Genomic DNA, 13,003 nt, shown 5'->3' on the forward strand with positions numbered 1-13,003 from the left:
ATTTATAATTTACTGAAGTTAATTATCAACTGTGCCAAGAGTAAGAACTGCACCTCTAGAGCTGGTGCCGATAACAGGACATGAGTGGATTGAGTTACGTCCGCTGCATGAACGTTGTTATGGTATGGAACATCACGGCGATAATGATCTTCTAAATGCATCAAGTACGTGAGAAGTGTCTGTGGGGGAATCTGAAAGTTCTTCAACAATTCCCTTTCCTGGAAAAAAGGAAAACCATACGTCAAATTTCTGCTATTCATTGGTTAGTAAGCTTATGTAGTTGAACTTTAAAACAAAACAAGACAAAAAAATTATTGCTAACTTTTACTATTTTTGAATGAAAAATTGTATTTCATGTAATATTGATGTCAGTAGTGAAAACCTTACCCTGAAAACTGTATACACCACACAAGTCAAGGGTCTGTTTTTGGAGTATTCTGCTATCTTAAATATATCCACACCCCACTTGTCTATATCATTTAACAACTGAAAAACAATGATGTACATTTTCTAAATGTTGAGATATAATGTTGAGATATGGGGATCTAAAGATACAGTTGAGATTAAAGTATGTACCAGTACACTTCTGTTCCATAACTTAAAATTAAGCAAGTTATTTTTTTCTCTTTCAAACTGCAGGGCATTAAAAGAAGTGCCGTGAGTATCAGTAAAATAATTCATTCTTTTTTTCAAAAATCACTTGTCCCAGTAAAATAACATAAATGACACTAAAAAAAAAAATTAAAAAAAAAAAAAAAAAAAATGGGCTTCTGATCAGATTATTCCTACCTTTCCTAAGCCATCTTCATTTGCACATTCAACTCCAAAACGAGGAACAGAACCTCCAGTGAAGCTGTTGGCATGTTTCAGTTTTCTCACTCCCATGATTTGAGACATGGGAGTCTTCTTGTCTTTTATCTCTCTGTTGTATTTGTTGCTCTGATTTTGGTTGTGCTCATGATGATCATCCCCCTTCATCACAGGAAGATCCATTTCTTGTTGTTTATCTGAAAATATGACTCACCACTTTTAGAGAAAGAATTCTATGTAATATATTTTGAAATGTCAAATTTACAAAGAAAGCAATCATTTGTCATAGGACTGTTTAACTAAATAAAATTTAACTAACGATGATGCATATGCTAAGATCTCTTACCTAGAAAAGTGCTGCAGATGTATTCTGATATCTGGTTGCCTGATTTGCTAGACTCTGCAAAGTGGCTCAATTCACGATTTAGCATCCTTTTAAACTGTAATAGGACAAACATGTTGTCAAAACAGACATTCAAAATCACACAATATGCCACCAAACTGTTAAGATATGATAGACAATATTTCAAATTATCACAAAGCACTGGTATGCAGAACGCCTTCTTAATTAACAACTTTTTTCTACTAATGATCACATATCCACTTCTAAGAAAAAAATCAAAGTCACCTTGCTGGAAGCCATATCTGATACAGATCTGTGCGTTTGTATTGTCTCCAACTGGTCTAAACACCAATCTAATTCTTCCAATGTCTCAACAGAAAGCTTAGTAAAGGCCTCCTCTGTAAAATGTGAAGGAATATATATAAGTACAGAACAAAAAACCTTTTAAGCAATTTTAAGCAATTTAAAGCAAGCATTCTTTACCCTATTCATACTACTAAAATTTAAAGAAAAATATCTTGTAAGATGCTATGACACAACTGAAATTAAATGTTCACTAATAAACTTACCAGACAATTTTGGAGTATTCAAATTCTGGTGCTGGTTCATTGTATTTCCACTATGTGCTGAACCCCTACGCGTTCTGAAACGAATTATTAAATACTTTCATAACACAGAAAAACACTGATTCTGTTCTGAAATGTATTACTTGCAAACTACATTTGGAGGCATATTCTTCTCATTTTATCTGAGTAACGTAAGCACCACTGTCAGAAAGCAGCACAGGATGGAGTCACTTCGCCTCCGCTCCAAAACTATTAGAGGGAAGTCATAATGATGGCTCCTGAAATCAGCAGGGCATGTATTACTGCACTTAGAGGTGGAGGGATGCATTGAAGAAAGAAGGTGTTTGTGGTCTAAATACGAAATGTCTCGTTTTCTGGAGTAACACACGGAAGTCCGGTGCTAGATTTACGCAGGGGCTGTTATTTATGGTTTCTGTCCAGGTGATGAGAGAGAAGATCATTCAAAACCATGTAAGCTTAGGGTTATGAGTAATATTATCTGATTAATGGGCTTATCTAATTGGGCACCCATGTTTTTAAGGTGGTGTACCTCTAATGTGTTCTTCCTTATGGATAAGGACTCCAACTTTGTTTATTTATTTATTTCACATATTTGCAAGGTAAGTTGCAACCAGATGTGTTTTGCTATGTAAGTAGTTTACACTTAATGCTCGAATTTTCCCACTTCAGGTAGGAACATGAATTATGGACGGAACATGCTGTAACCAGGAAGCAACTATTAGCTCAGCTGCATGAACTTGCAAACACGTTGTGGCTCATTCCTGTTGATGTGAATTAAGCACTGACACCACCTACGCCCACCTGTTTTCCCTCCACCTTTGGTCTGCCAATGAATGTAATGTCATATTATGTTTTCATCTGTATTTGGTTCATTTGTCTGTTAGTAGATGTAATAATCTTGACAATTTCTTTTTAATTTTCAGGATAGATAATTATTTCTTAGTAAAGCTGCAGCCACAACTATGCCACTATTCTTTGTGTGACTTTACTTGAGTTTTCCTCAATATCATAATTCAGATTGCCTTTAATGTGATAAGTGGCTGCATGTATAGACCATCGATTATATCTTGCTTAACTCTCCATTAGACCAGTTTACTGAGTGGTAATAAGAAACATGCAACCTACTCCTCAGCTTCATGTCCTCAGTCAACTTCACATGCTTGTGAATGTGCAGGAGAATATAGATATCTGTGTCAGTGCTTTTACCCAAAGATACAGGATGTGCATGTTACACCCTAAAGTGAACTTGTGAAAGGAAATTACATATACCTACGACATTTTCAAATTACAAGAAAAGAACAGAATGAAACAGACCATTTACAGAGGCACATGCAAGTCCAACTGATATGGGAAATATGTCCTACCAGTTTACTTGTTAAGCATAGCAACAAATTACATTGTATATTATGTCTACTGGGCCGTGGCAATAGTCTGAAGGTGAACCTTCAGATCCAATGAACCCATGACTGAAAATTGATGAAAATGCTACAATTTTTCAGACCAATGAACCTTGGGACCAATGAACTTTTGGACTGTCGAAACACTCTTGAGTCAAATTTTGTTCATGGCTGTGTATGATGACTTAACAGATAAGTAACAGATAAATTGTTCTACAAGTACAGGTGCATGAAAAAAGTATAACATTGCACTAAAAATCAAACACCAAAAACTCTCCTTATCCCATCACAGTTAACACAAAGCAAATTATTATTTTTGCTTTTAAATTCAGTGAACTTTTTTACATTGCCGATCATAATTTTGTTAGTCTTTTTTGTTTGTTTATCAAATTTTTTTTGCACTGTGCATGCTTAAGAAAATCATGACCCTTATGAGATGCTCAGTCTGATATCCTGGTCCTTTGGAGAGCAGCCAGCACACTCAGACACTTGGCGCTACATACATCATTCATTCAGCTCACATACAGATCTAGATAGTGAACAGATTGATACTTTTCCACATGAAACACTAGGATAATGATCCTGGTAGTGGTCAGAGTCTCATCATGAACCAGTAGAAGGCACCGTGGCGCCTCCATCACACAGGTGTTCATGCAGACATTGTTTTGGAAGTTAAGTATACACGAAATCTAAAATTGTAGGTGTCATCTTTGCTTCTTGCATTCAATCCCAAGCTGATGCAGAATAATGATCAGAATAATAACAAGAAGCTAATGACACTCACTTTCCCTACAACACTGCACACAGATTATAAATCTCATTAACATTCTAGTGTCACAATTATAGAGCTGTGACAGCCATTACTGGATTTTGAATGTCTATAAAATGACACCAAATTCATTATTTAATGATATTATGAGTTAAATGATACATTATTATTATTATTATTAGTTTAAAAATAATAACCACAACCTAAAAACATAAAAAATAAAAACACTCACTCATGCTCACACCATACAGAGATTGTAAAACAAAAATTACATTTTTATCAGCTGAGGGCATTCAGTCAGAAATAATGACAGATGTATTGGTGTATTTACAGTGGGATATCACCCAAGATAACCCAGTATTGTAATTTAGTACAAAATCTAGTGAAATTTCCGGGATTTGGAGGAGAGTGGGGCACATCAGAAATAACAGCAGTCTGGAATGCCATGTAACATAATGAAGTGCAGAATTTCACCACAGATATTTTTTAAAAATTCTGTTGAATCACAGTCTATTGCACAAAGGTGCATGTATAAATTTGCAACATTTAACTGCCACTGTTGTACTGCTTTCTAGGATAAGAAGACATTCCTGGTATATAAAGTTTCACCATTTTAACTTGAAATTTAACCCAATCTCATGCAAATTCTGGTACACCTCATGTAAAGTCATGCAGGGCTGAAGGACTTGCTTTAAGCCCGTATGATTCCCACTTCCCCATATTATGACGCTTTTTCATCACATCATATACCAAGCAAATTCCTGCCTTAAATGCATGCATCCAATAATAACAGATGATTTGACAATTATACCCGTAAAATTCATATGCTGTTTAACTGCAACTGTCTCTATACAAGTGAGTTTACTTACTTGCTTGTTGGAGCATTTGTGAGGAGAATATAGTTGTTCCGCACACTGCGTAAACTGGCCAAAATCTGGGCAAACGGAGTCACAATCAAGTCATCTGCATGCCTGAAAATAAATAATACTCATTTGAAACTGTATGAAGATACAGATCATGGGTTAGTTTTTCATATTTTGTAGGTAACTATATCAGTGGACTGATGAGATCAAACTCTAATGCCTATTATAAACAAAACTTTCCTCTGTAATGACTATTGATGAAATGAAGGAGGAAAACAATTTGCTGTACATATTTAAATATACAAATAAAGTTCAGTTAATATGCCATATCCCAAGTGCTCTACAACATTTACACAGTGCCAAACAGAATAACACACAGTAAGACTTTCTCATTAACTAACACACAATGCCATAATGAAAAGAAGTTCTGATATATCTTGAGGTTTGCTGAAATCTGTCAAAAGACAGAATATAATACCCTCCTGCACACTGTCAATATCCATATATCATCATACAACTTACAATTCCTTTTGCTTCTATCTCAAACATCAAAAGTCTGATGCTCTTCAAAGATCAATCAAGTTTAGATACATGCAACTCAAATGCAGCAGCAACATGTCTATACACCTACCTAAAGTGCACGGCTGGTGTCACAGCCAGTGTCTCTACTATTAACCACATCACGATATACCACTAGTCTAGATCAATCTCCACATATGGGATATATATCCTAACTGCTTTGATGACTTTCCAATACAGAAAGAAAACACATGCACATACTTCATGCCTCACTCTCAAAATGCACCTGCAGTTCAGGTAGACTTTCTTTTAACAAGGTGTAATTGACAAGAATGGAAGACTATCAGGACACCGGAAACTGACTTGAGATAAAAGATAAGAAGTCAACCACAACAATTGAGCGGTAAACCTATGATTTACCTGATTAGGGTCAGAAGTGAAGGCTAATGGGAAATTCAAATGCTACATACTCATTGCATCAGATGAACAATAGATGGCATGGCGTGTGGGTGTATTTGGTTTTATAATCACTGGTATATCTATGATATATCAAGAAGCAGGGCTGACGCAGTGCCCATCAACACACACCCTGCTTTGCAATACAAATAAGGTACAGATGAAGGCTTTTACATCAATTATATTTAAATATTTGCCTTTTCTTTAAGTGTAAATCACCAAAATATTGAGCATACCAACCCTGATAAAAAGAAAACTACAAAAATGTCACAGTGATGTTATTTATATTGAAAAAGCTCACATCTCTTTACACTCAGTCTTTTACAGACAAGTTACGAGGCTTGCCAGAAACAGGACTTATACAGCGAACTCACAATGCATTTCTACTGCTATGCAATATTCCCAATGCTTCAATATGTATGTAAACCTTCCTAACATCAATCACTTCCTAATTTTGCATGTCTTATTTCATTGAAATAATCCAGGACCTGGACTTCTAAAACAGTTCAATGATTTCCTTGTTTTTAATTATTTTTATGTCAGTCAATCCATGGCAAAATTAATCACTGCAAATATAATGGATGTTGAAGTGACAGCAAGAGATTCTTGTTCTCTCAGAGGAGGAAACTCAATACATAATTTAAGTCATTTCTTTAGCCTAGAACAGGATAGTGCCACTGCACAGATCACAGTAGTATGGGCCATGGCAGGGTAACACAGAGGCAGTTACGCAGAACTGAGGCAAAAATATACTTAAAGAAATGTAATTACAGTCTCCCTGTTGACACACTGTAAAGGTCCCCGTGATCAAGTTGATTAAGATTTAGAGAAGTTTTTTTTCTTAATCTAACCATAAAGAGCCTTGTAATGTGCTCTCATGAAAAAAGTTATTTGCAGTAAAGTTTGAACTTTGCCTGTGTTATCTTCAACATTATTGCACTTTTTAAAATTAGTTCCTTTCACAATATCAGTCAGAAAGACAGTTGCATAATATTCAATCCTCTCCTTTCAAAATGCAACCTCATTCTATCTGGATCCCTTTTCCGAGTATCTTTTGAGTAATTTTCAAGTACAAATTCAGAAACCAGGGTTATTTATTTAGAAGAGCCATCCTGTTCATCTTATCATTATCATCACCAAGTTCCATCAATGGTAATTGTATTCCAATCCTACTGCTCAGCTGCCAGCCAGCCAGAAATCAATAGAGAACAAATACATTTCAATACTGCAGTTTTCCCGAATATTGACTGAAAGAATTGGAGCAGAATGAGTTGGCCATGGTTTTTCCAATGTTTTCATACTTTCATAAGTTATCTGCCCAACATTGCTCCAGAGAACTGTCTTTTTGATGAAACGTATTGGTGAAAAATTTACAAAAAAAACAAAAAAAAAACAAAAAAAAAAAAAACAAATGACCTTGATATGATATTCATATAATTGTGATCTACCACCCTTATTCAGTAGCAACTTGAACTCGGTTTCCATTACAGCAAATATTGATAAAGCTAACTGAAAAAATCCAATATTTCAGGGCCCTTGAGCTCTTTTTGTTCTTTTAATCATTCCTGCTTTGAAATTGTTGCTGGTTCAGAGATCTCCAACACGAAAAAGCTCAGCCCAATTTTTTTTTCACTTCAAAATCCATGGCAGTGTCCTCTTTTGATGGCAACTTGATCTGAAGTTGGATGGACTTGAATGTTGCTCTGATGATTGGGGGCCTGATGACATTTTACTTTCTGAATGATTTTTCCTCTCTATAAAATACCATGGTAGTCCCTGGTGTCTACATGAAGATACTCAGCAGACAATATGCCATACCCTGGTTTCAGATAATCTACTTGGTCATGGAAAGCTGGGAGATATATCACAAATCAAGGTATAATCAAAATGGAGAAAAAAAAAACATAGGCCAAATGCAGGGTTAATTTTCCTACTTTTTAGATTTTGAAATTTGCCAAAAAATTGGATTTATTGTTTGTTCTGCTGTTAACAGATCTAGAAGAATAATAGCTGAAAACAGGTCTGTAGGTGCACCTGTCCTGAGAAAAACAACGATATATTGCTGTTGTAACTAAATGTTCTCAATGTTTCGATTCCTGTTTGATAAACTAGATAGATACACTGATCCAACTTAAACCAACCAATGAAAGGTTTACAGGTGAAACCCTTCATGAATTAATGAACCTTCATAAATGAAATCTGAAAAATGCATTGTATAGGTGACACTCTGTCACAAACTTTTGATGCTTAAAAAATACTTTCTCTCATTTTTTGGGAATTCACCATTCTCTTACCTTGGTAAATAGCTGAGAGTTATTTTTTTCTGAAAAAGTGTATCTAGTATAGCACCTATAGACAAATTTTAATTCAGTGCAAAGCTTTTCCAGCCAAAAGGAAAGTCAAAGTGACCCCCCTTCTTGCTTTCTGGCCTGGTCTGCCTTGACAAGTTGTTAATAAATGCCATTTGAAATATATCTTCATGTTAAATGTCCATGTTATATTCTTTATGATACTCAATAAGTCATTATGATGACTGAAAAAATGACAGACCGGGTCAACAAATTTGTCAACTCCAATTCAGCAGACTAGATGTCCCCTGATAGCAGACTAATGAGGAAGAATAATACACATCAGAACATGTGACATGGCAAGTTTGGCTTACAAACAAGTGCCATGGTATTTACATGGCGTCAACTCCTGATATAAGGTCCACATTCAGATGTGGATGACTGATGTCCACAAACAGGGGAAACCATGAAGAAAATTACACATATTTCATATTAATTTTCATTGTATTTTTCTACATTTTGTCGAAAAAAAAAATTTGTACTTAAAATTCATGTGGTTAAATAAGCTCAAATATCTTTACTTTTGTTTGGTTTTTGGCTAGTATTATTTTAAAAAATTGCAAACTCGTTTAAATAATGCAAATATGTTAATTTTACATAATGGGGTAATTTTTCTTTTGAAAATTGTCTTAAAGGTAATGACCTTGGCACTTGCGAACTTAGCCAAATTAGTCTTTTTTATATAACCAAATTTATGAAATCTAATTTATTTAATGCAAAGAGAGTAATTTGAATCTACACCTAGAATTTTTAAAGAAGTATTTTCATCACCTAATTTGACCCTGCAAAACATGAAGTGGCATTACAGGTGGTAATACTACAAAGTATGTCTTGATGTTTTGATATCTCAAGTATTCCTAGTATTCACACATTCAACAACTATTTCAAAGGCAGGGATTACCTGAAGCTGAACCGACTGTAGCTACTAAGACAAGATGCTCTGACTGTCCTAGGCAGTGACTGTGACCCTCTGATGCAAGAAGTCCCTGCACTCCTAGGAAGTGACTGTGAACCTCGGTAAGTTCCACGACAAAGTTGACACGGAGGCATTGGTCTGGCTCCAATGAATGCTAGACAGACTATGAGCTACGAGTGTCGAGGATTTGACTTTTACATATCTACAGCAGTTGATTTTTCACAAACAAGAAAAAAGTGAGACTGGCTTAATCTAATTTAGAAAGACTTCAAATATTGACGGCAGTTCCTGAAATAAATAGGATGATTCTTTTCCTCCAAACAACACATCACTTACTCAGCCTATGGAACAAAAAACTAAAAATCATTAGAAACGTGGTTAAGAAACCATATTTCAACATCGAGATCTAATTTTGTCCATTATCTAGGCCCAGCCATATTGAACGCTGACAACTTTGCCAGAAATGAAAAAAAGAGGAAAAAATTACCTGATGTGCCAGAAAGAATGGTCATTCTCTGAAAATTTAAAATGGGTCCTTTTTTCAGCCATCAAGCTAGCCTCCGGGATGCAGGTCATTATTGAGCAATCTGACTTGCAATTCTTGAAAAGCAACCAATGAAAATTTATTCATTTTCACATCTCTGGTTTAGTGAAAGTATTGATCTGGGAGCCAGCAGCTATGGAGCACAAATAGATGGATAATTTAATGATCAGACTTGCTTAAATTTCTGATCAAATACTGGCCTTGATAAAATGCATCAAATTCAAGCGATCAATCCATTGGTGAAAAGCACAGATAATATGTGCAGCATAAAATTGAATCTCCAAGTTCTCTCACAGCTCTTCAAACAACCAGAATTCTGGTAAATGACACTGAAAAGAATCACTGATGCAGTTGCAAACTATCAATATGTCTATCCAAGCACAGAAACCCAATTATGCCGAAGCTGAAGCAAATTCAGAATTTTGAATGCCAAGGTACTCCCTCTAGAATTGAAATACTTTATTTTCATGGAAAGATCCTCAACCAGGAAATGTTACTGATGGTAGACTGCACAAGGTATTAGTAAACAATCCACATAAAGCTTCTACTGTATATCTTCATGTTTCATCATGTGTGCAAAGTGGACATCTACATTCTCCCTAACATCATTGCATGATAAACTGAAAGCATTTTGGTCACAAATACTGTACTTATGCAGTCTCACACCTTGTGAAATGAATTTTAGAACTTTGTTTTATGTATGCAGGAACCAAGACCATGTCTTTGGAGAGCATTCTATCTCTTAAATTTAACTTTTTTTTGTTTTTGAGACAAAGACAGAAAATAGTTTAGACTTCAAGCCAGTGTGAATATATGCAGATAGTGGTTAATTTTCTTGAAGTATGTAAAACATTAATTCAAAGAGAAATACACAAAATTCTGAACGTCATGTTAGATGTAGGATGACTTTCCATCAAAATTCCATCAAAAAAGGCTATTAATTAATGACTAGGGTCTTAATTTATGAAATCCTTTCATACATAAAGAGCAACCTTTTCAAAATTAATCAAAAATTCAATTCAGTTACCTTTTACCTCTTAAAAGACATCTGGTTTGCTCATAGAACATGTAACAGAAGTTAGGTTTGAAGCTGAGATGAATGTTGAGAAATATTTATTTAATATAAAAAAACTCAGTACTTTAGACTTAGACCCCATTCCCACAGATTTTAGATCGATCTATCCCTGTGGGGAGTCTCACTAGATTACTGTCAGCTTAGCTGGCTTAAATGTCTGTCCTGCCTACTAAAAGCTGTAAGGGGGTAATTAACTACTGTGTGCACTCGGCTGACTGCTATTTAGTGTGAACCCCCAGGGAGTTAGGTCGATCCGAATGGATTGATCTAAATCTCCAGGAATGCACTCTAAGTAAAGAATTTCATTAGCCATGTTATACACTAAGGTGGTGTTGCCCTATACCGTTTTCTCTTAGAACAATGCTCCCCACAAAATGATAATCTCCAAGAATAGAGATTCCCTGGATAAATTATCATTCCATATAAAAGAGGGTAGACAGTTATTTTCTAGCATCATTAATAACAACAACAAAAACAATACACACATACAGTTTTTTTTACTTACATGAACAAAAGGATTGTGGTAGATGTACTCCATAATTTTGTATCATTAAAACAATGTATCTGGATGTGCTCCAACTTCACTAACACATTCTCCCTATCCCTATTACAGTTGGTAAATTGACAAGTCTTTTAAAAAAATATATATATAATGGCTTAATAAATTTCACCATCAATATGCAAAAAATGTATAATGATCTTCTAGGATGGTTAATATCTCGTCTTTTTTTTTAATATATAAAACAATGAAATGGTGTGACCTGTAAGTTCCATCATGACAATAACATCAATGTTTTCAAGCCAATTAGATTAGCATGATCAACACATCATGAGTTTTTGATTCTAGCACAGAAAACAACAGCAACAGCAAATACTCAATGACTTAATCAACAGATTATAAAGCTATGGGTGATGGCACAGTTCCCAACTAGAGAAGAGAGTGCAGACCTCTGCCAACGCAGCTCAATTCTCATTAATATAAATTAATTAAGAAATGGATCACCACCAAAATCTTATTAATTCTGAGTTGGCACCTTTTTTATCTTTCCTGAAATGTTATCAGAATATGTCTCTTACTCTTGGGTTAAGGGTATTAATCAACAAACCAACAAAGGCATAGACATAACCTCCTTGGTTGAGGTAAAAAAAAACTTATTTATAAATCATGTAACACTTGGTCTGGGATATGTACTTTGCAATTCTGTATAATAACTGCACTTTTTCATTCCTATCAGAAATAAAATCCATGAATGCAGAAATACTTTAAGATGACATGATACAGGGCCTAATCTGAATACATAAAATGGAAAAATGCCAGAATATACTGAACTACAAAAGGAATTGAGCTAGATTAAAAGAATGCTAAAATAATTGTCCACCTAATTATCATAAGTTACTAAATGTGAATAAAAGTATCAATTAATAAGGTTTGTATTCTTATGAATATAGGAAACATAAGTAAAAATAATCCCACACATTGTTTTCTGACATTCAGTAATTGTCATGTGTATGTGACTTTCAGCATGGAAAAGTATAAAATATGAGCATGTTCTGCAATGTTGTCGTCTGATTTCAGGACTTTGAAACCAGAAAAGTTTTTCACGGGGCTTCTCTTAAATAAAAAAATATCATTTGGACCTTTTTGTTATGTGACTGACGTCAATGAAATGATCACAGAGGCAGACACCCTGTTTACTACATCTAGATAATTACTTTATACATATCATTTACACAAGTCTGTAAAATATATAGTCTGGTCTAAACAAACTTGAAGTTTTCCAAGCTATAACAGGTAGGCATTATTTACACTATAACGAGTCCTTGAAGCATTTACGAAAATAAATATACTTCATGAACACATATTAATTTCAAAACTATGTGCAAAATGGACAGAAAACAACAAGATAATGGATTTTACAAACAAAACTAACTTCTATTCAAATGCTGTCCTTTGATGTCAGACTAGCACTTTGCAACAGATTTGATTTCCTAGTCTACCTTTTTAATAACTTCTACATAATGCAATTCCAGGGTATTTGTGCACTCTAAAGTCACAACTAAAGAATGTGGAAAAAATCTACATCATGGCAGTCTTCAAAGTCTTGTAGACACAATGTTAAAATGATATGATTATTAATGGCAATAAAAGAATTAAGAGTATCCTTGGTGAAACATATATGCTGGAGAGTCAATTTCAAAGCTTTTCGCTCAGACAGTTTTGAGTCATATCTGCCATTTTCTTTGTGTCCTTTATTTACAAAACATGTGGCTATCTCAGTGATTTAATAACTGCACATTTTAAAATTTCCTCTACAGAAAACATTCAATTTAATTATTCAGCACATTGAATTGAACCATGTTTGGTATTGATGGCAA

The 13,003-nt window shown here is 34.6% G+C and overlaps 1 protein-coding gene across 11 annotated transcripts in view; it reads right to left on the reverse strand.

Moving 5' to 3' along the window:
* LOC106181325 (3',5'-cyclic-AMP phosphodiesterase 4C) overlaps positions 1–13,003 on the reverse strand; it is a 116,193-nt gene that overhangs the window by 4,318 nt on the left and 98,872 nt on the right. For all 11 annotated transcript variants that reach the window (XM_013565667.2, XM_013565669.2, XM_013565675.2 and 8 more), the window contains 7 exons: positions 4,776–4,877; positions 1,723–1,796; positions 1,439–1,551; positions 1,157–1,250; positions 790–1,007; positions 388–486; positions 54–218 (listed from right to left, as the gene is read on the reverse strand). In XM_013565667.2, the coding sequence (XP_013421121.2) occupies positions 54–218; positions 388–486; positions 790–1,007; positions 1,157–1,250; positions 1,439–1,551; positions 1,723–1,796; positions 4,776–4,877 (865 nt within the window). The remainder of the gene's footprint in view (positions 1–53; positions 219–387; positions 487–789; positions 1,008–1,156; positions 1,251–1,438; positions 1,552–1,722; positions 1,797–4,775; positions 4,878–13,003) is intronic.

The sequence above is a fragment of the Lingula anatina genome, chromosome 1 (genome assembly GCF_051362555.1).
Source record: "Lingula anatina isolate TDL-2025a chromosome 1, LinAna3.0, whole genome shotgun sequence".
NCBI classification, from domain to species: Eukaryota; Metazoa; Brachiopoda; class Lingulata; order Lingulida; family Lingulidae; genus Lingula; species Lingula anatina.